Source organism: Leucoraja erinacea, chromosome 10, assembly GCF_028641065.1.
Source record: "Leucoraja erinacea ecotype New England chromosome 10, Leri_hhj_1, whole genome shotgun sequence".
Classification (NCBI taxonomy): Eukaryota; Metazoa; Chordata; class Chondrichthyes; order Rajiformes; family Rajidae; genus Leucoraja; species Leucoraja erinaceus.
Window position 1 is genome coordinate 25,384,787 of NC_073386.1, and position 26,267 is coordinate 25,411,053.

Genomic DNA, 26,267 nt, shown 5'->3' on the forward strand with positions numbered 1-26,267 from the left:
CACCCGCAGAAGACCCATGTGATCAATGGGAAAAGGAGCAAACTCCATACAGACAGCACCCGTATTCAGGATCAATTCCGGGCCTCTGGCACTTTTAGGCAGCAACTTTATGGCCAATGTACTGCCCCATAGTCTTGAACTGAATTAAAACATACAGTAGCTGTAGAGGGGAATATAGCATCACTTAGAGATTTAAGACTGAAAATGGATAGTTTATTTTTTTTAGTAACGAAAAGTTATCAACGTATAATTTTTTGTGTGTTGGAAAACAAAATATAGTGGCACAGCTGGTGGGCTTGCTGCCTCACACGCTAGAGATCTGTGTTCGATCTGGTCTTCGGGCACTGTCTGTGTTGAATTTGTACATTCTTCCTGCAAGCGTGTGGGTTTCCTCCCACATCCCAAAGATGCATTGGCTTTGTAGGTTAACTTATCTCTGTAAAATTGCCCCTAATGTGCATGGAGTGGGTGAGGCAAGTGGGATAACAGAACTTGTGTGGGGATGCAATAGATGAGGTTGGAAGAGGCGCAGGTGAACCTCTGCCGCACCTGGAAAGACTGCTTGGGTCCTTGAATGGAGTCAAGGGGAGAGGTAAAGCGACAAGTGTAGAATTTCAATAGACATAGACAATAGGTGCAGGAGTAGGCCATTCGGCTCTTCGAGCCAGCACCGCCATTCAATGTGATCATGGCTGATCATCCCCAATCAGTACCCCGAACCTGCCTTCTCCCCAAATCCCCTGACTCCACTATATACCCCTCACATCCTTTTAAACTCCAGAGTGTACAAGCCCAGCCGCTCCATTCTCTCAGGATATGTCAGTCCCGCCGTCCCGGGAATTAACCTTGTGAACCTACGCTGCACTCCCTCATTAGCAAGAATGTCCTTCCTTAAATTAGGGGACCAAAACTGCACACAATACTCCAGGTGTGGTCTCACTAGGGCTCTGTACAACTACAGAAGGACCTCTTTCCTCCTATATTCGATTCCACTTGTTATAAAGGCCAACATGCCATTCACTTTCTTCACTGTCTGCTGTACCTGCATGCTTACTTTCATAGACTGATGAACAAGGACGCCCAGATCCCGTGGTACTCCCCCTTTTCCCAACTTGACGCCATTTAGATAGTAATCTGCCTTCCAGTTTTTGCTACCAAAGTGGATAACCTCACATTTTTCCACATTAAACTTCATCTGCCATGCATCTGACCACTTCCCCAACCTGTCCAAGTCACCCTGCATTCTCATAGCATCCTCCTCACAGTTCACTGCCACCCAGCTTTGTGTCATCTGCAAATTTGCTAATGTTACTTTGAATCCTTTCATCCAAATCATTGATGTATATTGTAAATAGCTGCGGTCCCAGCACTGAGCTTTGTGCTACACTTGCCCCACTAGTCACTGCCTGCCATTCTGAAAGGGACCCATTAATCCCTACTCTGTTTCCTGTCTGCCAACCAATTATCTATCCAGGTCAGCACTCTACCCCCAATACTATGTGCCCTAATTTTCCCCACTAACCTCCTATGTGGGACCTTATCAAATGCTTTCTGAAAGTCTAGGTACACTACATCCACTGACTCTCCCTTGTCCATTTTCCTAGTTACATCCTCAAAAATTTCCAGAAGCTAAGTCAAGCATGATTTCCCCTTCATAAATCCATGCTAACTTGGACCGATCCTGTTACTGCTATCCAAATGTGCGGCTATTTCATCTTTTATAAGTGACTCCAGGATCTTCCCCATCACCGATGTCAGGCTAACCGGTCTATAATTCCCCGTTTTCTCTGTCCCACCTTTCTGAAAAAGTGGGATAACATTAGCTACTCTCCAATCCACAGGAACTGATCCTGAGTCTATAGAACATTGGAAAATTATCACCAATGCATCCACGATTTATAGAGCCACTTCCTTAAGTACCCTGGGATGCAGACCATCAGGCCCTTAGGATTTATCAGTCTTCAGTCCCATCAGTCTACCCAACACCATTTCCTGCCTAATGTGGATTTCCTTCAGTTCCCCCGTCACCCCAAAACCTCTGGCCACTACTATATCAGGAAGATTGTTTGTGTCCTCCTTGAAGACCTGTTCAAAGTACCTGTTCAACTCATCTGCCATTTCCTTGTTCCCCATAATAAATTCACCTTTTTCAGTTTTCAAAGATTCAACTTTGGCCTTAACTAATTTTTTCCTCTTCACATATCTAAAGAAGCTTTTACTATCGTGCTTTATATTCTTGGCTAGCTTACCTTCGTACCTCATCTTTTCTCACTGTATTGTCTTTTTGGTTATCTTCTGTTGTTCTTTAAACATTACCCAATCCTCTTGCTTCCCGCTCATCTTTGCTGCGTTGTACTTCTTCGCTTTAATTTTTATACTGTCCCTGACGTCCTTTGTCAGCCATGGTCGTCCGTTTCTCCCCTTGGAATATTTCTTCCTCCTAGGAATGAACTGATCCTGCACCTTCTGTATTATTCCTAGAAACACCTGCCGTTTTTGTTCCACAGTCATCCCTGCTAGTGTATCTTTCCAGTCAACTTTGGCCAGCTCCTCCCTCATGGCCCCATAGTCCCCTTTATTCAACTGCAACACTGACACCTCCAATCTACCATTCTCCCTCTCCAATTGTAGATTAAACTTGACCAAGTTATGGTCACTGCCTCCTAATGGCTCATTAACCTCAAGGTCCTTTATCAAATCCGGTTCATTACATAACACTAAATCCAGAATTGCCTTCTCCCTGGTAGGCTCCAATACAAGCTGTTCTAAGATTCCATCACAAAGGCACTCTACAAAGTCCCTTAGTTGGGGTCCAGTACCAACCTGATTTTCCCAGTCTACCTGCATGTTGAAATCTCCCATAACAACCACAGCATTACTTTTGCTACATGCCAATTTTAACTCCTGATTCAACTTGCGCCCTATGTCCAGGCTACTGTTTGGGGGCCTGTAGATTAATCCCATTAGGGTCTTTTTACCCTTACAATTCCTTAGTTCTATCCATACTGACTCCACATCTCCTGTTTCAATGTCACCCCTTGCAAGGGACTGAATTTTATTCCTCACCAACAGGGCAACCCCATCCCTTCTGCCCACCTGTCTGTCTTTTCGATAGGAGGTATACCCTTGAATATTCAGTTCCCAGCCCTGGCCCTCTTGCAGCCATGTCTCAGTAATTCCCACAACATCATACTTGCCAATTTCTAACTGAGCCTCAAGCTCGTCCACTTTATTCCTTATACTTCACGCATTCATATACAGCACTTTGACCTCTGTATTCACTTCCCCCCTCTCAATTGGCCCTGACCTTACTCTGCTGTCCCTTCTCGAGCTTTCCTTCCCATTAATTCAAGAATATTTTGTAATTTTTCCTGTAGTCACTTCCCCTTCAACTCCATCTTTATACTCCCAATTTGTCAATCCCTCCCCCCCACTATTTAGTTTAAACCCAGACGTGTAGCCCTAGCAAACCTGCCTACCAGAATGTCGGTCCCCCTCCAGTTAAGGTGTAACCCGTCCCTTTTGTACAGGTCACCCCTACCCCAGAAGAGATCCCAGTGGTCTATAATTCTAAATCCTTGCTCCCTGCTCCAGTCCCTCAGCCACACATTCAGAACCCCTATCTCCCTGTTCCTGTTCCTGTCCGGCGGTTGCAAGGGAAAGTGCCAGGAGAGGGGGTGGTTTGGGTGGGAAGGGACGAATTGACCAGGGAGTTACGGAGGGAGCGGTCTTTGCGGAAAGCCGACAGGGGAGGAGATGGGAAGATGTGGCCAGTGGTAGGATCCCGTTGGTAGACAAAAAAGCTGGAGAAAATCAGCGGGTGAGTAGCATCTATGAAGCGAAGGAATAGGTGACGTTTCGGGTCGAGACCCTTCTTCAGACTAATGTCGGGGGGGGTGGGGGGGAGAGTGCGGGAAAAAAAATAAAGGAAGAGGCAGTAGGCTGTGGGAGCTGTGAATGGGAGGGGAAGGAGGGAGAAAGCAAGAACTCCCTGAAATTGGAGAAGCCAATGTTCATACCGCTGGGGTGTAAACTACCCAAGCAAAATATGAGGTGCAGTTCCTCCAATTTGCGGTGGGCCTTACTCTGGCCATGGAGGAGGACCAGGACAGAAAGGTGGGATTCGGAATGGGAGGGGGAGTTGAAGTGCTGAGCCACCGGGCGATCAGGTTGGTTATTGCGAACTGAGTGGAGGTGTTGTGCGAAGTGATCGGCAAGCCTGCGCTTGGTCTCACCAAGGTTGATCATACGCTGAATAATCCAACCAGATTTTTGTTTGAAAGTGGAAATAAATAATAGCAATTACATTCATTGCAACATGTAAAAAGAATTGAGATACTGTATATACTGTATTATGATTTTGCTATATGTCATTGTGGATTAGCTTGTGAATTTATTTGAAGCAGAAATAATAATGAGAGAGGGGATCTTATAGAAACTTACAAAATTCTTAAGGGGTTGGACAGGCTAGATGCAGGAAGATTGTTCCCGATGTTGGGGAAGTACAGAACAAAGGGTCACAGTTTAAGGATAAGGAGGAAATCTTTTAGGACCGAGATGAGGAAAACATTTTTCACACAGAGAGTGGTGAATCTCTGGAATTCTCTGCCACAGAAGGTAGTTCATTGGCTATCTTTAAGAGGGAGTTAGATGTGGCCCTTGTGGCTAAAGGGATCAGGGGGTATGGAGAGAAGGCAGGTACAGGATACTGAGTTGGATGATCAGCCATGATCATATTGAATGGCGGTGCAGGCTCGAAGGGTCCAATGGCCTACTCCTGCACTTATTTTCTATGTCTAATATGTGAATGCTTCATTGAACATAATTCAGACTGGTAACTACGCACTTCGTCCGAGCACATTATCGCACGAGTCATGCAAGACCACCTAAACTGTCATTTGGCAACCTAAAAAGCTGCCTAGGTTGCCCGGCTGGAAACGGAGGAAAAAAAGTCAGAGCCCTGACTGTCCCCCCTTTCAGGGCACCATAATGTTTGGGACACATGGCTGTACATGTGTTTGTAATTGCTCAGGTGTGTTTAATTGCCTCCTTCATGCAGGTATAAGAGAGCTCTCAGCACCTAGTCTTTCCACCAGCCATTCCATCACCTTTGGAAACTTTTATTGCTGTTTATCAACATGAGGACCAAAGTTGTGCCAATGAACGTTAAATAAACCATTATGAGACTGAGAAACAAGAATAAAACTGTTGGAGACATCAGCCAAACCTTAGGCTTAGCAAAAACAACTGTTTGGAACATTACGAAGAAAAAAAGCATTGGTGAGCTTACTAATTGCAAAGGGACTGGCAGGCCAAGGAAGACCTCCACAGCTGATGACACAAGAATTCTCTCTATAATTAAGAAAAATCCCCAAACACCTGTCCGACAGATTAGAAACACTCTTCAGGAGTGGATTTGTCAATGACCACTGTCTGCAGAAGACTTCATGAACAGAAATACAGAGGCTACACTGCAAGGTGCAAACCACTGGTTAGCCACAAAAATATGATTACCAAGTCACAGTTTGCCAAGAAGTACTTAAAAGAGCAACCACAGTTCTGGAAAAAGGTAGTGGACAGATGAGACGAAGATTAACTTGTATCAGAGTTTAAACAAATGCTTCAAAACTGATTGGGCGGCGGTTCATTCTACAGCAAGACAATGATCCCAAACATACTGGTAAAACAATAAAGGAGTTTTTCAAACTTAAACAATGGTCAATTCTTGAATGGCCAAGTCAATCACCTGATCTGAACCCAATGAGCATGCCTTTTATATGCTGAAGAGAAAACTGAAGGAGACTAGCCCCCAAAACAAGCATAAGCTTAAGATGGCTGCAATACAGGCCTGGCAGAGCATCACCAGAGAAGACACCCAGCAACTGATGATATCCATGAATGGGCAGATTTCAAGCATTCATTTCAGGCAAATGATATGCAACAAAATACTAAGCATGACTACTTTCATTTACATGACATTGCTGTGTCCCAAGCATTATGGGGGGGGGGACTATGTATAAACACTGCTATAATTTCTACAGGGTGAGACAAAAATGTATAAAAATGGCTTTATTAAAAACGAACGATGTGCAATTTAATCACATGTGATTTTTTTTCTATTACAAATCTCAAATTGTGGAGTGCAGAGGCGAATAAATTATGGGTCTTTGTCCAAAACATTATGGAGGGCACTGTATGTTTAGCCCAAATCCCTCTTTACATATCATATCCATGTACCTGTCTAAATGTTTCTCAAATGTTGTGATAATACCTGCCTCAACTACCTCCTCTGGCAGTTCGTTACATATACTGACCACCCTTTTCTGTAAAATAGTCACCCCTCAAGCTCCCAGTAAATCTTCCCACCTTAGAGTTGATCTCTGGTTCTTGATTCCCCTACTCTGGGTAAAGTAGTAGGCCCCCCTCGGTCATGACTGACCATGGGTGATGCATCCTAGTTTGCAGGTGATGTGTGGTCGGATGCAAGCCTGGGCAATGTCATATGGAGGACAGGTTGGTGCCCATGCAGCATGTCCCCCCTCTCCACGTCGCTGATCGATCCAAAGGAACAGCAGGGCCGTTACAATTTGGCACCAGCGCCGTCGCAGGAGCTGCCAGAGCGAGGTTGTGGACAACAACGAACTGCCTTAGGGGCTCTGACTCCAGATTTTCATGAGGTTTACTCCTGGAGCCTTTTCCATACCTGGATATAGGTATGTTGCAAAGCGTACCTGAAGCGTCGCTGAAAATCTGTCCCAGCCCGTGTGCTCGATTTTGGCGCCGTTTAGAGGGGGGCGGGTTTAAAACGCGATTTTCTCTAGGCTGTTCAAATCGAGTTTGTTCAGCCTAGTTAATTATTAACGAAAATTCTTAAGAAAGAAATTAGAAAAGCTAAAAGAAGATATGAGGTTGCTTTGGCAAGTAAGGTGAAAGTCAATCCAAAGGGTTTCTACAGCTATATTAATAGCAAAAGGATAACGAGGGATAAAATTGGTCCATTGGAGAGACAGAGTGGACAGCTATCTGCAGAGCCAAAAGAGATGGGGGAGATATTGAACAATTTTTTTTCTTCGGCATTCACCAAGGAGAAGGATATTGAATTATGTGAGGTAAGGGAAACTAGTAGAGTAGCTATGGATACTATGAGGTTCAAAGTAAAAGAAGTACTGACACTTTTGAAAAATATAAAAGTGGATAAGTCTCCAGGTCCTGACAGGATATTCCCTAGGACATTGAGGGAAGTTAGTGTAGAAATAGCCGGGGCTATGACAGAAATATTTCAAATGTCATTAGAAACGGGAATAGTCCCCGAGGATTGGCGTACTGCGCATGTTGTTCCATTGTTTAAAAAGGGTTCTAAGAGTAAACCTAGCAATTATAGACCGGTTAGTTTGACTTCAGTGGTGGGCAAATTAATGGAAAAGATACTTAGAGACAATATATATAAGCATCTAGATAAACAGGGTCTGATTAGGAACAGTCAACATGGATTTGTGCCTGGAAGGTCATGTTTGACTAATCTTCTTGAATTTTTTGAAGAGGTTACTAGGGAAATTGACGAGGGTAAAGCAGTGGATGTTGTCTATATGGACTTTAGTAAGGCCTTTGACAAGGTTCCTCATGGAAGGTTGGTTAAGAAGGTTCAACTGTTGGGTATAAATGCAGGAATAGCAAGATGGATTCAACAGTGGCTGAATGGGAGAAGCCAGAGGGTAATGGTGGATGGCTGTTTATCGGGTTGGAGGCAGGTGACTAGTGGGGTGCCTCAGGGATCTGTGTTGGGTCCTTTGTTGTTTGTCATGTACATCAATGATCTGGATGAAGGTGTGGTAAATTGGATTAGTAAGTATGCAGATGATACCAAGATAGGGGGTGTTGTGGATAATGAAGAGGATTTCCAAAGTCTACAGAGTGATTTAGGCCATTTGGAAAAATGGGCTGAAAGATGGCAGATGGAGTTTAATGCTGATAAATGTGAGGTGCTACACCTTGGCAGGACAAATCAAAATAGGACGTACATGGTAAATGGTAGGGAATTGAAGAATACAGTTGAACAGAGGGATCTGGGTATAACCGTGCATAGTTCCTTGAAGGTGGAATCTCATATAGATAGGGTGGTAAAGAAAGCTTTTGGTATGCTAGCCTTTATAAATCGGAGCATTGAGTATAGAAGCTGGGATGTAATGTTAAAATTGTACAAGGCATTGGTGAGACCAAATCTGGAGTATGGGGTACAATTTTGGTCGCCAAATTATAGGAAGGATGTCAACAAAATAGAGAGAGTACAGAGGAGATTTACTAGAATGTTGCCTGGGTTTCAACAACTAAGTTACAGAGATAGGTTGAATAAGTTAGGTCTTTATTCTCTGGAGCGCAGAAGGTTAAGGGGGGACCTGATAGAGGTCTTTAAAATGATGAGAGGGATAGACAGAGTTGATGTGGACAAGCTTTTCCCTTTGAGAATAGGGAAGATTCAAACAAGGGGACATGACTTCAGAATTAAGGGACAGAAGTTTAGGGGTAATATGAGGGGGAACTTCTTTACGCAGAGAGTGGTGGCGGTGTGGAATGAGCTCCCAGTGGAAGTGGTGGAGGCAGGTTCATTGGTATCATTTAAAAATAAATTGGATAGGCATATGGATGGGAAGGGAATGGAGGGTTATGGTACGAGTGCAGGCAGGTGGGACTAAGGGGAAAAAAAATTGTTTCGGCATGGACTTGTAGGACCGAGATGGCCTGTTTCCGTGCTGTAATTGTTATATGGTTATATGGTTATAATTCGCTGGTAGGTTCCCTCACATGAGCTATTATTAGTTTTACGAGTTTTTTTCTAAGTGCTATAGTAGTTTAAAAATTAACCTCTAAACCCCCGACGGCTCGCAACCAGCTGGGTCTATAGAGCAGAAATCTGAAGGGTAGCAGTATATTTTTACATTAAAAACGGCTTCTTAAGATCACTTTATACAAAGTTTAATATTGCGAGTAGCTAGTTTTGGGCCCATTATATCCCGCAGTATTTTTCTGGGCATTTGAGGGCACAAATCTACCGCAATGTGAACGTTCTAAACCAGCGCGTTCACAGGATCCCACTAGAAAGCTGATTTAAAATGGACTTTAATTCACAGCAATTGAACATTAAATTCCTTCCATTTGGCCTATAAATTAATGTAAATGAGATTTAAAAATCATGTTTTATTGTGAATTATTTGTGAATATTATTTGGACACTTAGGCTATTTAAAAATGTTAATCATTTATTAAGAAATGGATAGATGTTTAGATCTAGTAATTGAAGTTTGAAATTAGCTACAAGTGGGTAACTAACTAATTATATGCTTTAATTTCAGGTCATCCGAGTAAGATTATTTTATATTTGTTTCAGAATGCTTCAATTTATGATAACTGAAAATTTCATTCAGTTCTCTTAATTTTTAAGAAGGTTATGTGCTTTTGACTGTCCACGATCACAGCTTTTTTGTTATGTCCATAGAAAATCAATAGGGAACAAGATGCTAATTTCCGAGTATGAAAATGGCCATAACTTTTTAAATACTTGAGATATGAAAGTGAATTAGGTGTCAAATTAAACTTCTTTTTATGCTTTATCTGATGGGATAAATTATAGACTTGAGTTTTTAAAATCTCAAAATTTTGTAACATTGCTACTGGATATGGCCACAAGGCAGTGGAGGTTTTAAATCAGAGTTTTCCCTTTCCTAGATGGACTGCCTTCCCAGGCTGACGAGCCCCATCTGCCCGAGACTCGTGGGGGCGGGAGAGTCTACCTTCCCGTGCAGGTCTATAGCACCTGCCCACTGCCCACAAGGATTCTATGCATTTATCCTATCTATTCCTCTCATGATCCTGTACACCTCCATAAGATTACACCCAAATCCTCCTGCAATCCAAGGAATAAAGCCTGCTCAGCCTCTTGCTATAGCTCAAGCCCTTGAGTCCCGGCAACATCCTCGTAAAACTTTTCTGCACCCTTTCCAGCTTAACAGCTTCTTTCCTATAACAGGGTGACCAAAACTGAACACAATATTCTAAATGTAGCCTCACCAATGTCTTGTACAACTGCAACATGACCCCCCAACTACTCAATACTCTGACTAATGAAAGTTAATGTGTCGTAAACCTTCTTGACCACGCCATCTACTTGTGACGCCACTTTCAAGGAACTATGTACTTGCACTCCTAGGTCCCGCAAGCACACACGGCGGTCATGGTGGCGCAGCGGTAGAGCTGCTGCCTTACAGCGAATGCAACGCCAGAGAACCGGATTTGATCCTGACTACGGGTTCTGTCTGTTCGGAGTTTGTATGTACGCCCCGTGACTTGCACGGGTTTTCTCTGAGATATTCAGTTTCCTCCCACACTCCAAAGACGTACAGATTTGTAGTTAATTGGCTTGATAAATGTAAAAATTGTCCCTAGTGGGTGTAGGATAGTGTTAATGTGTGGGGATCGCTGGTCGGAGCGGACCCAATGGGCCGAAAGGCCTGTTTCCATGCAGTATCTCTAAACTGAACTAAAGTGAACTTCAAAATGCAATGTACTCTTTCACAGTTAGGTGAACATTTATCCATGTCCTTTATTTCCATAAATTATTTTGATATTAATCATTTGACAACTTGTATCATCTTGGTGGAATGCATGAGAATTTCTACCTTTTCCTCATTCCAGCAATACCAAGATGCCATCAGAGCACAAAAAGCTGGAAGAAAAGTGGATTTTGGTGATCTTCCAATACCCCCAGGCATGTATTTGTATATTCTAGAAGTATTTGTGTAAAATCTTCACTTCTTTGAGCAGTTATATTTGTGTCACAGTGACAAGATTAAGATTCAGTCTGAAGAAGGGTCTCGACCCGCGACGCCACCTATTCCTTCTTTCCAGGGATGCTGCCTGTCCCGCTGAGTTACTCCAGCTTTTTATGTCTACCATGATTAAATATTACAGGATTCACCGTTAGTTAAACTCATTTTTTAATTTATGTTTTTGCATGCTGCAGGCAATGACCTTGTAATGGACTGTAATGGTAATAAGAAATTATTTGTGCTGCAAAGCTTTAAACGTGGAAGATTTAAGTAATGGGAGCTATTCACACATGGCATTTCTTGATGTACCTTCCAAGTAATTCCACTATTTTAAAATATTTGAAGGAAATGAAAATGCAAGTGATGCGGTAAGAATAAGTAGGGGATTAACTTGGAAAGAACTAATCTGACAATAGAAAATATAAAAGTGATTGTAGGTATTTTTATTCTGTCTGTTTTTCATTGGAAAGCCATGTGTGCCAGTCACATACAAAAGCTGGTATGGGATTCAATTTTATTGATTGCAGAGCTTCCAAGTTGGTGTGATGAAATACCAAAATATAATCTGAACACTGATAAGCGATCCTTCAATCTGAAGAATGGCACATATATTCAGTGGCTGACTGTGAGATGACATCAGCATCTTGAAACGAAAGTATACACATTAAGAATAAAAACAGTTTGAATGCACAGACATCTTCTGTGCAGTATTTGCAACTGAAAATGCAATACATTTGGAAAGTCTCGCTTTATAAATAATATAAGAAAGCGGGAACAAGCATTGACCACTCGGCCTCCTTAAACTGGACTTGCCATTCAATTTGATCACAGCTCAACTGCTTCAGGGCGTTATCTCCTCTACCTTATTTTCTCTTTAAAGTCACCTAATGATCTGGCACCCAGAACCTCCTGGAGTATTATTTTGGAGACTCACTGTCCTCCGTGAGAAGAATCTACATAAAATTGCTACAAAAACATCTCCCATGTTTTTGGCCAACAGTCATTGAGTAGCTGAAAATGTCTTAATTTTTTGCTAGATATGGTTGCATCTGTACTTTCGACTGCTGTAATTGGAAGCCACTCTGGTGGGCTCAGATAATAATGGCTTTGCGGTTAAGGGATAGAATTCTCATTATATAATTTGAGACCAATTATTATGTATATATTAGGTCATTGGTTGTGGTGATTGAATTCCATCCAGAAATCTAGAGCATGTTTATAAGTTGGCTTGAAAACTTCTGCAGTTTTGAGTCTGCTATTTCCCTTTCTTCAGACAAACAAGTGTATTGAAACAAATATCTAGCACAGGATGATGGGGTACTAGATATAATTGAACCCATAAAACCTTCAGCATAACCCATTTTTTGTTTAGTCTTTTAATGTGCTTACCTAGATGCCCTTTCAATTTCTTTACTAATTAATCTCAATTGTGTCTTGTGATGCATTCTATATTCTTAATCACTTTCGGATTAAAAGGTTTGATGTGAGTACTGTATTTCTTTTATTAATGATCTTTACTTTTGGACTGCAATTTAAGTGAAAATACTTCTTCCTAAATTAGATGTTTCCAAAAGTAAATTTCTTGATTAAGTCTGCATTTCCTCTTCCTTCAGAAAAAGATGCCCCATGGATGCATTTTACGAACTATAGTTTCTTAAAATAATGCACGAGTGGAAACTATGGCATGGAAATCTTCCCCTTGTGGTTTTGTCATTAGAATTATTATTTATGGAAATATTTGTCTATGTTTTTCCTTTTCAAGTGTACATCCAATTTTCAAGTATGTCCAATCCCAGTGATGTTTTACCAATGCATGTTTAGGGGTGAATGCCAGGACACCATAGAGAACTTGTCTACTATTCTTTGAGTGCCATCTATCTTTTACCTTCACCTGATCTATGCTATAATCTCCTATCTAAAAGATGCAACTTTGCCCAAAGCTGCATTGTATTGTTAGCTTAACAAAATGGAACATTGGTGTGGATCTGGAATATAAGGATGGGTAAATAATGCCACCTTTAAATCAAGGGTGACAAAGGAAAATATTTCTTGTTACCTTTGATATTGTAAAAAAACTTGCAATATGCAATTTAGATCACCATATGCACAAAACAATGGAGCTAATTGAATCTGCCTCTTTATGAAAACATAGGAATGCTGCAAAATTAACAATATAATTTTGACTGCTAATCTCCACCCACCTATTAGTTCTGTCTATCCATTTTGGCACTAATGTTGAGAACAAATTTCACACCATTGATATTTTAAGGCAAACCTGTTGATCATTAGTCATTGATCAACAGCTGGTTTGTTTTTATTATTATTCTCACATGAATTGAGATATAGTGAAAAACTTTTGTTTGGTGAGCTATTTGGGCAAGTAATGCCATTCATGAGTGCAACTGTGCAAAAAGAGAAAGGAAACAGTGCAGAATATAGTCTTACAGTCTTGGAGAAAGAGTAAAACAAACTATCTGTTTACTTCTGGTTAAACCTGTGAAAATATAAAATTATATAATTAACTTAGAAGTTTATTTCCGAAGTACAGTTGAGTGAAGATGCAATGGTGTTAAAATTAGATGCTATTCTGCAGAGTGAGGCCATGGATGTAATTTTCAGTACAGTTCATTAACGTGGCTCAGTAGGGGTGAGGGAATCCTAAAGGAGAGCATTTGTTAAAATAAGGGTACTGAAAATTGAGTGAGTCAACCTGACTTCATTCACAAAATGATGTGAAGCAGTGACATTTTTATTAGTAACCAGCAGGGAATTTCTAAATTGTTAACTGTTGATGCCTTAAAATTGCTACATTACCTTTCTGTAGGATTTCCAGCCATTCCAGGAGTGGGAGGAACATCTGGAGAGCTTGACATTGCTGGAACACTTCAAGCTGCTTCCAAACTAGCTTCAACAGAAATCGGGGGGGAGGAGGAGGAGGATGATGAGGTACTAGATGTAATTGAACCCATAAAAACATCACTTTTACTGATTCCGTTATCTCTTTTCTCAAAGCTGCTTACTACCCTCCAGTACTCATCCAAAGTGACTGCATGTTAGATGCAAGATATTTCATTGAACATTGGGGAGTTTTAAGATGCTCTTTCCCTAAGCATCTGCTTCACTTTAAAAAAAACACGTGCTCGGGTGCATTGTATTTGATTAGTACTGTCATTTTTTTGTGTGGTATTATGATAGGGATTTGGAGGAGGTATATTTGGATGACGATAGAAGAGTGACTTTCAAAGAAAAAAGGGAATTTCCAAATTGTTAACTGTTGATGGGAAGCAATCTCAGTATTGGATGTTGGAAAAATCACTAGGCGACGAAGGGTGGAGTAAGCATCCTGTGGCTAGTTGAAGAGGTCCATTAGTTGACAGGGTTTGAATGGAAAATGCGGAGGTATTCATTTCTCTCATATTTGAGCTAATATTGAAAAAAATACTTTTTTAAAGGCTCCAGTTTTAGAGTTATCAAGGAGATACAGCTATTTTAATTATGATATTTTAAATAGGTGCCTTTCAGTCCTGATTTTTCGAATTCTGAAGTCATATTTCTTAGAATAAGCCCATGCAGTATCGCCAATACCAAAGATCAATACACAAAATGTCAAAGGACCACACATGTCTAGCCTAATGTAAGACTGGAGTCTTCTCTCACCATCTACAAGGTGATAACAATCGGCTGGGAACTTCTGAACAACTATAACAATAATAATAATAACCTTTATTAATCCTTTACAGGAAATTACAGTGCCACAACAGCTTCAAGACAGACATAACACCACACATTTCAACAGATATCTTCAATACATAATAAGTTAAAATTTTGTGCATTATAAAACCTTATAGCAGCTGGTATACAAGACTTCCTATGTCTCTCCGTTTTGCACATTGGTGCAATCAGTCTCTGGCTGAAGGTGCTGCACTTGATCACCTTCAGGGCGTGGAGTGGGTGAGTGGGGTTGGTCATTATTGAGCCTAGTTTTTTCAAAGTTCTAGCCTCTGCCACCTGCTGGACCGTTAGTTGCTCAGCCCCGACCACTGAGCCGGCCTTCCTGATCAGCTTGTCCAGTCTGTTTTTGTCCGCTATTCGGGCGCCTTCTCCCCAACAGGCCACAGCAAAAAACAGAGCACTGGCCACCACTGAATGGTAGACACTGCACAGTAGGGGTTGGCAGATATTAAATGACTTTAGCCTCCTTAAAAAATACAGTCTACTTTGTCCCTTCCTGTACACCGCCTCCATATGACTCTTCCAGTCCAGCTCACTGTCAAGCTGCACACCAAGGTACCTGTGGTTGGCGACCACCTCCACCTCAGTGCCCCTGATGGTGATTGGTGTTGGTTGAGTCCTCCTCCTCCCCCTCCTGAAATCCACAACTATCTCCTTCGTTTTTTTGGTGTTGAGATGGAGGTTATTGTGTGCACTCCACTCCACAAAGTTGTTAATTGTGTCTCTATACTCCTCCTCATTGCCCCCTTTGATGAGGCCTACAACAGCTGTGTCATCTGAAAATTTCTGCAAAAAGCAGCTGTTGGTGTTATATTGACAATCCGCTGTGTAGATGGTAAACAGGAATGGAGCCAGCACAGTTCCTTGTGGAGCCCCGGTGCTGCTCATGATGGTGCTTGAGACACTGTTCTGTAGGCGCACATACTGTGGTCTGAGGAAAAGGTAATCCAAACACCACAGTACCATTAATGGATCCACCTTCATCTTCTCCATCTTCTCCCCTAGCAGTCGGGGCTGAATTGTGTTAAAAGCGCTAGAGAAGTCAAAGAATGTAATTCTTACAGATGCATCAGGGATGTCCAGATGTGTGTACGCCCTCTGCAGCATGTAAATAAGGGCATCATCGACACTGATGTTGAGCTGATATGCAAACTGTAAAGGATCCATTTGAGTTGACACACTAGTCCTGAGGTAGGAGAGGACAAGTCTCTCAAATGTCTTGATAATATGCGAAGTGAGCGCTACTGGTCTGTAGTCATTGTGGTGAGTGGGATAGGTCTTCTTTGGGACAGGTACCAGGCAAGATGTTTTCCACAGCCTTGGGACCTTCTGTAGACGCAAGCTCGAATCAAAACAAACCAGAATTTCTCATCCTTTAGTGAAAAGCCCTTATTTGAGCTCGAGATTATAGCTGATTTAACGGTTGACACAAGGATCATCTTTCCAACTCTCAAACTGTTCTTGCTTAAGTTAAACCCTGCGTTATACTAGTGTACTCAATCCTCCATGAGAAATTACTAGTCGTGAATTATTGGTTCACTGCACTGACTGCAGCTCATCTCAGTCGACCATTGTCAGTTTCTTTTGGGAAGCACCATCCTGTCTGACTATAGAACCCACAGACCCACAGTCTTAGGTAACTATGGAGTCTCGGCAAAAGTATATTGCAGGGTCCAACTACCACAAATATTTTCTAGATAATGTGTAAATTTTGATAATGGAATTTTCATTGCAACCAGATTCAGAACGAAGTTTCCAAGGTACTGAAAATGGAATAATATTATCCATCTTGTTTATTCCCATTTTTACAAGATTCGTTTTCAGCCTGAATCTTTAAATCAATCTACTTTAAAGCCCATGTTTACGTTTTCATTGCCAATAGGTCTAAAAGCGATTTCCTGTGACTGCCTTCTATAAACAGTATATATTGCCTTTTTAGAACACAATGGTCTCTTATCTTTATCTTGCCTGTCTAATGGTTGGCCCAAACACAGCGGGAGGCGAAAAAAATGACTGAGTGGGGAGGGGAGGGTAGTGGAAAGTGCGCCTGCGCGTTGACAGCATCTGCTTTAATCGAGGGGTGGCGGGGCCACGAGCAAAGGCAATTTGCACTTACCAGTAATTAAGCAATCAGCGCAACCTGTCCACTAAGCAGGAGTCACGAAATGAGCGGGACTTTTGAACTAAACACAGTCAGACCTAATAAAGCATTTATTCCTTCCAAACACAGTCAGACCTAATAAAGCATTTATTCCTTCCAAACACAGTCGGACCCAATAAAGCATTTATTCCTTCCCAACACAGTCTGACCCAATAAGGCATTTATTCCTTCCAAACACAGTCGGAACTAATAAAGCATTGTAGTTTCAAACACAGGCAGGGCAGCAGGCCAAACAACTCATGGCATTGTCATTAAGGGCTAACAAATCATTTATTGCAACTACATTGCAGACTCAGTTCAGTTGATTCACAGCTTAGAATGACAGTCGTGGCCTCCCCCTCACAATCTTGCAGAGTGACTGAATCGCGTCCAGGCATCCGGGGTTTTATTGTCCTGTCCCCCCCGGAAGGGGCGTTACTTTCATTGCAGTGATTGACAGGCGAGAGGACCAATCAGCTGATCTCAAGGTTATTTAAATACTCATTAAAATAAATTTCATTGATGGGAAAAATCCTCGGGGCTGGCACAGCGGAGGAGGACTGTGAGTAAGATGGCCAAAAATCACAGAGATACAGGGTAGCTTTTTTTTTAAATCAATATACAGCACAGACAGGAAGTGGTCAAGATGAGACTTTTAATTATATAGATATATAATATATATATAATAGAATGATTGATTGATTGATTAGAATAGATAGATTAATTGATTGAATAAAATAGATAGATTCATGGATTGATTAGAATAGGTTGATTGATTGATTAGAATAGATAGATAGATAGATAGATAGATAGATAGATAGATAGATAGATAGATAGATAGATAGATAGATAGAATGGATGGATATTTACTTGGCAGTAGTTATTTATTGTGCGTTTGTTTTAGGGTTTTTGTCTCCTATTGAACTACATAATATTACTATGTGTAGAGTGCACTATTGCAGGATTTGATGGGCTTGATGCTCCATTTTCATATCTGTTTCAAAGAATTAGATTAGATTTGTCTTGCTATGAATTATTCTTGTGCATCCATTGTTAACTGCATTCAATTAAATTTATATAGTACGAAGATTTTCGGAAGCTGAAGAATGGACTATACGGTGTTTAAAAATTCTGTATTTCTTCATTTCTATAGAAATATCATCTTGCTCATTTTGCAGAATTGAATTCACCCAAATATTTCTTTTTTAATGTATCTGAACATTTTACATTTTTATTTGTTTTACCTTAGAGTGGAACTCCTCAATCTGTTCACCCCCCAGTTGCAAAGAGACCAGCAAAACTCCCAGACCAAGTCGTGCAGCCAGCTGGGCCGGCTCTGACCTTGCCAGCTGCATCTGAGGAAAGCCAGTCCCCCAAGCCTATAAAAAGGCCAGTGCCAAAAGATCACCTGATTCAGCAAAGTACAATCGGTATGTTTTCTCTTTACTCATCCAAGCTACATATAATTAAAGTGTAGAGAGTTAAATGAATAGAGATGCTCCACTGTAAAGCTGGGCTTTTATGTGAACCAAAAGCGGTCACTAAATGACGTGAATAAATTGCTGCTGCCTGCGTTACCGAATACTTCTGGCATGTTGCATTGTCATGTTTCATATGTTAGATAAAGAATTCAGCTGAGGAGCAGGGATTTGTTGCCAGATGTTGTTTAATGGAAATCCATTCAAATAGTGTTTGAATGGAAATTGCAGATTCCAGAGTTTTAACTCTCCATTTTAATTGTAATTATATTGTTTCTTATATTTAGAGACCACACCTTCTCAGTTATATAATATTTCATCTGTTTTTTTCTGCAGCACAACAACTGGAATTTCTTCAGAAACGAAAGAAGCAGTACATGAAAGCTGCTTTGCAGGCAAAACAAAAGAAGAACTTGGAACAAGCAAAAAAATTATTTCGAACTGCCAAAGGCTTTGATCCAATGATTTTGGCTGTCCAAAGTGGACAAGCAATTGATATTTCCAAGGTTAGGCAAAGCTGATGAACAGGATTGTAGATTAACTTCTTTCCATTACAACAATGTCCTTTCTAACATAGTTCATAATAATAAGGGATAAAATCTGGAATTTAACCCAGGCTGGATTCACTCCCTGGATCCCATTGTGTGATATTCCCTTCTTAAACTGTAAGTATATGGATGACACCAAACACAAAAGGTGTTTCAATGACTGGGATAGGCTGGAAAATGGAGACACAAGGGACTGCCGATGTTGAAAGCTGGTCAAAAACAAACTGCTAGAGATAGTGGGTTAAGCAGTATCTGTGGATGGAACTGATAGTAAGAAAGGGCACAATTACAGTGACATAAGAGTGGTAGGAATGCAGTAAGTAAAAGGATCTGAGGATAGTAATACATGCCACCTTCAATTTGTTCATGTAGGGTGCTGCAGCAAGCAGGAATTAGTAGGAATTTGAGATCCGGAATTTTATATTCAAATGCTTTCATGAAGTTGCACCATTTGTCTAATAATTTCCAATTATACATCACAGCTCGTATTTCACAGCCTTCAGATTTCTAATGTCTTTCATCTCCATTTTCATCAAGTTGGTGATCTTCATATTTCATTATCCTTTGGAAAACATGGGCAAAACGTATTAGAAACGAGGAACTTAAGATATTGGTTTACAAAAAAAGTGCTGGAAAAATTAGTGGGTCAGGTAGCATTTCAGGTGAACGTGGATAAGTGCGTTTTGGGTCAGAACCCTTTTTCAGACATATTACTTTGCTATCTTTTTTCAGCTTAACTTTGTTTTTATTCTCTCTGGAGATTAGTAAACTATTTTCATCCTGTGTAGTGCTGTAAAGACCTCTACATCAGCTGTATATGAATGTATTTGAATCAAATGGCACGGTAGCGCAGCAATTGACTTGCTGCCTTACAGCGCTAAAGACCCAGGTTCGATCCTGACTACGGGTGCTTGTCTGTACGAAGTTCTCCCCGTGACCTGCATTGGTTTTCTCCAGGATCTCCAGTTTCCTCCCATGTTCCAAAGACATACAAGTTTATAGGCTAATTGGCTTGGTATAATTGTAAATTGTCCCTAGTGCATGTAGGATAATGTAAGTGTGCGGGGATCGCTGGTCGGCGCGGACTCGGTAGGCTGAAGGGCCTGTTTCCGTGCGGTATTTCTAAACTAAACTAAACTATTTTGGAATGATACTACAAAGAAAAAAGAAGGGAACAAAAAAGATTATAAGCTATAACGAAGGCAGTCATCAAGTATATTTTCTTTTTTGGTGCATGTGCTACAATAAGCATTCAGGGCATAGCACTTTTATTTTCTCTTTTTGCAGGTTCCTTCACCCCCTGAGGATGAAGAAGATGACAATGACTTTATAATAGTCCATCATAAAGATGTGCAGATTTCACCAAAGATAGAAGAAGTATACACACACCTTACAAACCTTCTGAAAGAACAGTATGAGGTATTTGACATTGGTCAGTGTAGTGCAAACATAAAGAGTACAAGTTATTTAGAATATTGCAAATGACATAACAGGTTGACCTATTCTTGTTTGTCAGTCAATGGATGGTTATATGGCTCCTGAAACATCTACGGTACCAGTTCTCCCCTGTTGCCCAGAGGATTCTTCTTCTTGCGTATGGCGTGCACAGCCTAAAGTTGTAGGACAACTTGTTCTATTTGATTGTGCACACCGGGTTGATTGCATTTGTCGAAACAGGGCGGACCACGTGGAGGTTGCAATCTCCCACCCCGTCCAGAGTATGTTTGCTACTCATCCAATCAGATTCTGAAAGAACTTCAGTTATTTAATTTGATGGAAGAAAATGTATGAGTGAAAAAAGCTGGGTGTTGTCCACCAGATAAATTGGAATCGAGATCCATGCTACACTGTTTTGTAAAGAAACATCAAAATATACATTTTACCAATGGGAATAAAGGCAAGAGGAATAAAATATAAATATGAATGGAAGCAGGAGTAGGCTTCCCCCACTACCGAAAAAAAATTGCTATTCTTTTATTTCAGCATCATTTTCCTGCACTGACCCCAATCCCTTGATTTCCTTAATATCCAGATATGTATTAATCTGTGTGGAACGTATGCAGCCACTGAGACTCTATGCTTCTATTGGGTAGAGATTTCAGAATAATCACTACCCTTGGGATGAAGAGATTTCCTGCCTTGAGTTTTAGTAGTGTGACCCTTGGTTTGTGAGACCTGAGCCAAGGGAAATATCATCCCTGTCAAAACCACAACAGTTTTGTACAATTCAATGAGAGTGTTGAATCTGTGGAATTCTCTGCCACAGAATGTAGTTGAGGCCAGTTCATTGACTATATTTAAGAGGGAGTTAGATGTGGCCCTTGTGGCTAAAGGGATCAGGGGGTATGTAGAGAAGGCAGGTACAGGATAATGAATTGGACGATCAGCCATGATTATATTGAATGGCGGTGCAGGCTCGAAGGGCCAAATGGCCTACTCCTGCACCTATTTTCTATGTTTCTATAACTTCACATTTTTCTAAACTCTAAAGATGATAAAAAATATGACATTGTATGCAGAATGTCAACAATTTTTAAAACACATATAAAACTCCTGTTGGAGTTTTTAATGGAAGTATTCTGAATTATGATACTAGAATTTCATTATTACAGACATATTTTGGCCTTGTTTGTATTCCCTGATAACTTTTTCCTTCCATAATTGATAATTAAATCTTCTTTTAAATCTAGAAATGTATGTCATATTCCAAACAATTTACGCACCTTGGTAATCTGGCGGAGACTACAAAGTAAGTGCAAACATTGTCTTGTCTAGTTAAGTTTAGTTTATTGTCATATACACAGATGAGATACAGGAACAACGAACATTTTTATTGCCAGAGCATCATAGCAACATGGACTCGGGCAACAGAATATAAATCGTACATAAATTACACTTTTTTTTAACGTTGAGCGAAGGTTTGTTGTTGCCCACAACTCAACTGAGTATTCTCTCTTTTGTTAGCTGTTTCATCACTTCCATTGATTTGGAAAACAACAGAAGTGTTGTGACAAATTTGTAGGTGGCATTGGAGCAGTGTTAGGCTGCAAAGTCATGGGTGTAAAGAGAGTAGAGCAAGGCGGTAAGTGCACAGCCCTGAGATGCACCAGTGTTGATGGTCAGTGAGAAGGAATCCACACTGATTGTGGTCTGCTGATGTGAAGTCCAGACTACCGTTGCAAAGGAAGGTACAGAGATCCAGGTCTTGGAGCTTGGTGATGAGCTTGGATTGGATGATTGTGTTGCACGCCAAACACAGGACTTGACAATGTGTGTGGATTCAGCTTCTTGATGCTCTTACATCAGCCTCAGAGACTGAGAGCACAGGGTCATCAAGGACTGTTGCAGGTGTCATTGTTATTGTTTTACCTTTCAAAGTATGACTCAAAGCATGAGCTTATCTAGAAGTGATGAGTTGTTGCCATTTATGCTATCTGGTTTCATCTTGTTGGAAGTGATAGCATGCACGCCCTGCCACAGCAGTGGAGCGTTGGTCTGTGACTCCAGCTTAGTCTGGAAATATTTATTTGCATTCGCCATGACCTTCAGGAGGTTGTACATGGACGTCTTGAGTAACTAGATTGCCAGTCGTAAACACCATAGATCTAGCTTTTAGCAAGTTACACATTTTGGAGCATGTAATTAAAAATGCAGATCTGTATCTAATCAAGAACTACCCATAAAGTAATTCCTTCAATAAAAACATGAAATAAATTATATCTAAATGTTTCCGACCCGCTGTGCATACCCATGTTGGTTTAACAGTATCCTCGCATGAAGTATCTTGCGCTGCCAACTGGAAATTCAAGAAAATGTCACTACTAGTTGCATATAAAACATGTGGAAATGTACATTACTATTTTTGCAGATTTGAGAAGATGGCTGGTGATTGTAAGAAAAATCTTGAAATCCTTAAACTTGGCCAATCTCAAGGCTTGGATCCACCAAAATACCATTTTGAGGAGAGGACCTTTAAAATTGTACGGTATGGATCTCTGCTTTTGTAGATTTTTGAATCCCAACATTTTAGGTTAAAAAGTAAATTTGATCTTTGAATCTTCATGTGTGATTATTGAAGCTGAAAAGACCATGTCTGATGATGTTTGCTGTAGGAAATTCTTAAATGGTCACCATGGTGCATAGTTGGTTGGGGACGAGGTAATAACGAAGGAATACAAATAGTGAAATTAGCAAGAGGACTAGGGTGGGGGAGAGAGGGAATGCAAGGATTACTTGAAGTTAGAGAAATCAATATTCATGCCGCTGGGTTGTAAGCTGCCCAAGCGAAATATGAGGTGCTGTTCCTCCAATTTGTGTGTGGCCTCACTACAACAGTGAAGGAGGCTCAGGTCAGTATAGGAGTGAGAATGGGAGTTAAAATGTTTGGCAACTGGGAGATCGCTTAGGCTAAGGCGGATGGAGTGCAGGTGTTAAGCAAATCGGTCGCCCAGTCTCTGCCTGGTCTCGCCGATATATTCAAGTCCACACCGAGAACACCAGCTACAGTAGATGAGGTTGGAGGAGGTGCAAGTGAACATCTGTCCCTGGATGGAGTTGAGGGAGGAGGTATGGGGACATGTATTGTATCTCCTGCAGTTGCAGGGGAAAGTACCTGGAGAGGGGGTGGTTTGGGTGCAAAGGGATAAGTTAACCAGGGAGCTGCAGAGGGAACGGTCTCTGCAGAAAGCAAAAGGGGGTGGAGATGGTAAGATGTGACTAGTGGTGAGATCCCATTGAAGGTGGCAAAAATGTCAGAGGATCATGTACTATATGCAAAAGCTGAGGGGGTGAAAGGTGAGGACTAGGGGGACTCTTTCCCTATTTTGACTGGGGGAAGTGGAAGTGACAGGAAACAGGAGGTTAAACGTTGATCAATGGTAAATTATTTCAAAGGTGTAAAATCCACAGGTAATCATTGTGTCATAGGAATATAAAAATGCTGTGGGTGTTACAAATCTTTGAGACAGTTTGGAATCTTTGTTTTTACAGTGCACACTGTTAAGGCCTTGAATAAACTGATTTGTTTGAGAAACTCACCACTGCTCCTCAAGAAGTTAGAAACATAGAAACATAGAGATTAGGTGCAGGAGTAGGCCATTCGGCCCTTCGAGCCTGCACCGCCATTCAATATGATCATGGCTGATCATCCAACTCAGTATCCCGTACCTGCCTTCTCTCCATACCCCCTGATCCCCTTAGCCACATCTAACTCCCTCTTAAATATAGCCAATGAACTGGCCTCAACTACCCTCTGTGGCAGAGAGTTCCAGAGATTCACCACTCTCTGTGTGAAAAAAGTTCTTCTCATCTCGGTTTTAAAGGATTTCCCCCTTACCCTTAAGCTGTGACCCCTTGTCCTGGACTTCCCTAACATCGGGAACAATCTTCCTGATAGTTCTTTGTGTCTGTCCCTAACTGAGCCGTAATTAAGAGGGCAACAGGGCCCCACAGCCAGATTTAGGGTGCATGTTAAACATTCCCTCCAACAATTGTTGGGCTCAGGACATATTTCACAGGATGTGCATGCCCTGCAACTTGAAGCTGTTGACTTCCTCTATCACCATTCCGTCGATAAAGGCAGATTCGTAGATCCGTGGCTTTCTCTACCTGAAGCCAATAATCAGCTCCTTGGCACTATTAACGTTGATGGCAAAATTGTTGTACTGGCACCATACATTCAGATTATCAATCTCCCTCCTGCATTTTGACATAATTACCTGTTATTCATCAACGGTGGTGTCATTGATGAATTCAAAGATGGCATAGGACTATACAGTTGTTGATATAGAGAAAGTGGAGCAGTGCACTGTGCACATATTGTTGCGATGCTCCTGTGTTGTTGGTTATTAAGAAGGTAGTGTTGTCGATTTGTATTGATTGGGGTCTGTTGAGGATCCAATCGCATAGAATTGAGCAGGGACAAATTCTGAGTTTGATAAGTTTGGAGGGGATGATCATGTTGAACGCGAACTGTAGTCGATGTACAACAGCCTAGCGTATGTGTTCTTATTGAGGAATTAGAAGTGCTGATGTGCTTTCTGGGCCATAATGCCAACATGGTTTCATTTATTGTTTTAGCAGTTTGAATTAATAATAGACTAAGAAATGTTCAAGAGGATAAATAATGCTAAGCATCGCATACAGTGCATTCAGAAAGTATTCAGACCCCTTCACTTAGCAATGTTACAAAATTTTGAGATTTTAAAAATCAAGTCTGCAATTTATCCCATCAGATAAAGCATAACAATAAGTTTAATTTGACACCAAATTCACTTTCATATCTCAAGTATTAAAAAAGTTATGGCCATTTTCATACTCGGAAATTAGCATCTTGTTCCCTATTGATTTTCAATGGACATTACAAAAAAGCTGTGATCTTGGATAATCAAAAGCCCATTTCTTAAGGAAAGATTAACATTTTTAAATAGCCTAAGTGTCCAAAGATTATTCACAAATAATTCACAATATAACATGATTTTTATATCTAATTTACATTAATTTATAGGCCAAATGGAAGGAATTTAGTGTTCAATTGCTGTAAATAAATGCCCATTTAAATCGGCTTTCTAGTGGGTTCATGTGAACGCGCTGGTTTAGAACGTTCGCATCGCGCTGGATTAGTGCCCTCAAATGCCGAGAAAAATACTGCGGGATATAAAAAGCCCAAAATGAACTACTCGCTATAGATAACTTGATATATAGGGTTATATATATGCCCCATTTAATGTAAAAATAAGGTACATACCTTTAATTGTTTGCTTTATAAAACCCTGGGGCTGCGAGAGGTTGCGGAATGAGACAGTAATTTTAAACTATTATAACTATATTATCGAGGCCTATAAAACTAATAATACCTTTTGCGACCGGGTCTTGCAGCGATTTTTCGTTAATGATTTACTAGGCTGAACATCTGCGATTAGTACAGCCTAGTAAAAATCGCGTTTTAAACCCGCCCCCTCCAAACAGCGCCAAAATCGCGGACCTGGCTGTGGGCAGATTCCCAATGGCGATTCAGGTAGGTTTTGTAACATACCTACTTCACTTTTTCCACATTTTGTTACGTTACAGCCTTATTCTAAAATGAATTAAAACATTTTTTTTATCATCAATCTACACACAATACCCCATAATAAAAAAGTGATAACGGGTGTTTAGAAGTAATTAAAAAGAAATAACTGAAATATAACATTTACATAAGTATTCAGACCCTTTACTCAGTACTTTGTTGAGGCACCTTTGGCAGCGATTACAGCCTCAAGGCTTTTTGGGTATGATGCTACAAGCTTGGCACACCTGCATTTGGGTAATTTCTGTCATAGTGTCATAGCAAAGGGTCTGAATCCTTATGTAAATGTGATATTTCAGTTATTTCTTTTTAATTACTTTGCAAACATTTCTAAACAGCTGTTTTTGCTTCTTCATTATGGGACATTGTGTGTAGATTGATGATAAAAAATGAATTTAATCTATTTTAAAATAAGGCTGTAACGTAAAATGTGGAAAAAGTGAAGGGGTCTGAATACTTTCTGAATGTACTGTAGCTTTGGCAG

The 26,267-nt window shown here is 40.8% G+C and overlaps 1 protein-coding gene across 2 annotated transcripts in view; it reads left to right on the forward strand.

The window, feature by feature from the left end:
* The window catches only part of cc2d1b (coiled-coil and C2 domain containing 1B), a 74,538-nt gene that overhangs the window by 37,281 nt on the left and 10,990 nt on the right, over positions 1–26,267 (forward strand). For both annotated transcript variants that reach the window (XM_055641754.1, XM_055641753.1), the window contains exons 11-17: positions 10,686–10,758; positions 13,644–13,765; positions 17,941–18,121; positions 18,506–18,675; positions 20,005–20,136; positions 21,408–21,466; positions 22,586–22,702. In XM_055641754.1, coding sequence (XP_055497729.1) covers positions 10,686–10,758; positions 13,644–13,765; positions 17,941–18,121; positions 18,506–18,675; positions 20,005–20,136; positions 21,408–21,466; positions 22,586–22,702 — 854 coding nt within the window. The remainder of the gene's footprint in view (positions 1–10,685; positions 10,759–13,643; positions 13,766–17,940; positions 18,122–18,505; positions 18,676–20,004; positions 20,137–21,407; positions 21,467–22,585; positions 22,703–26,267) is intronic.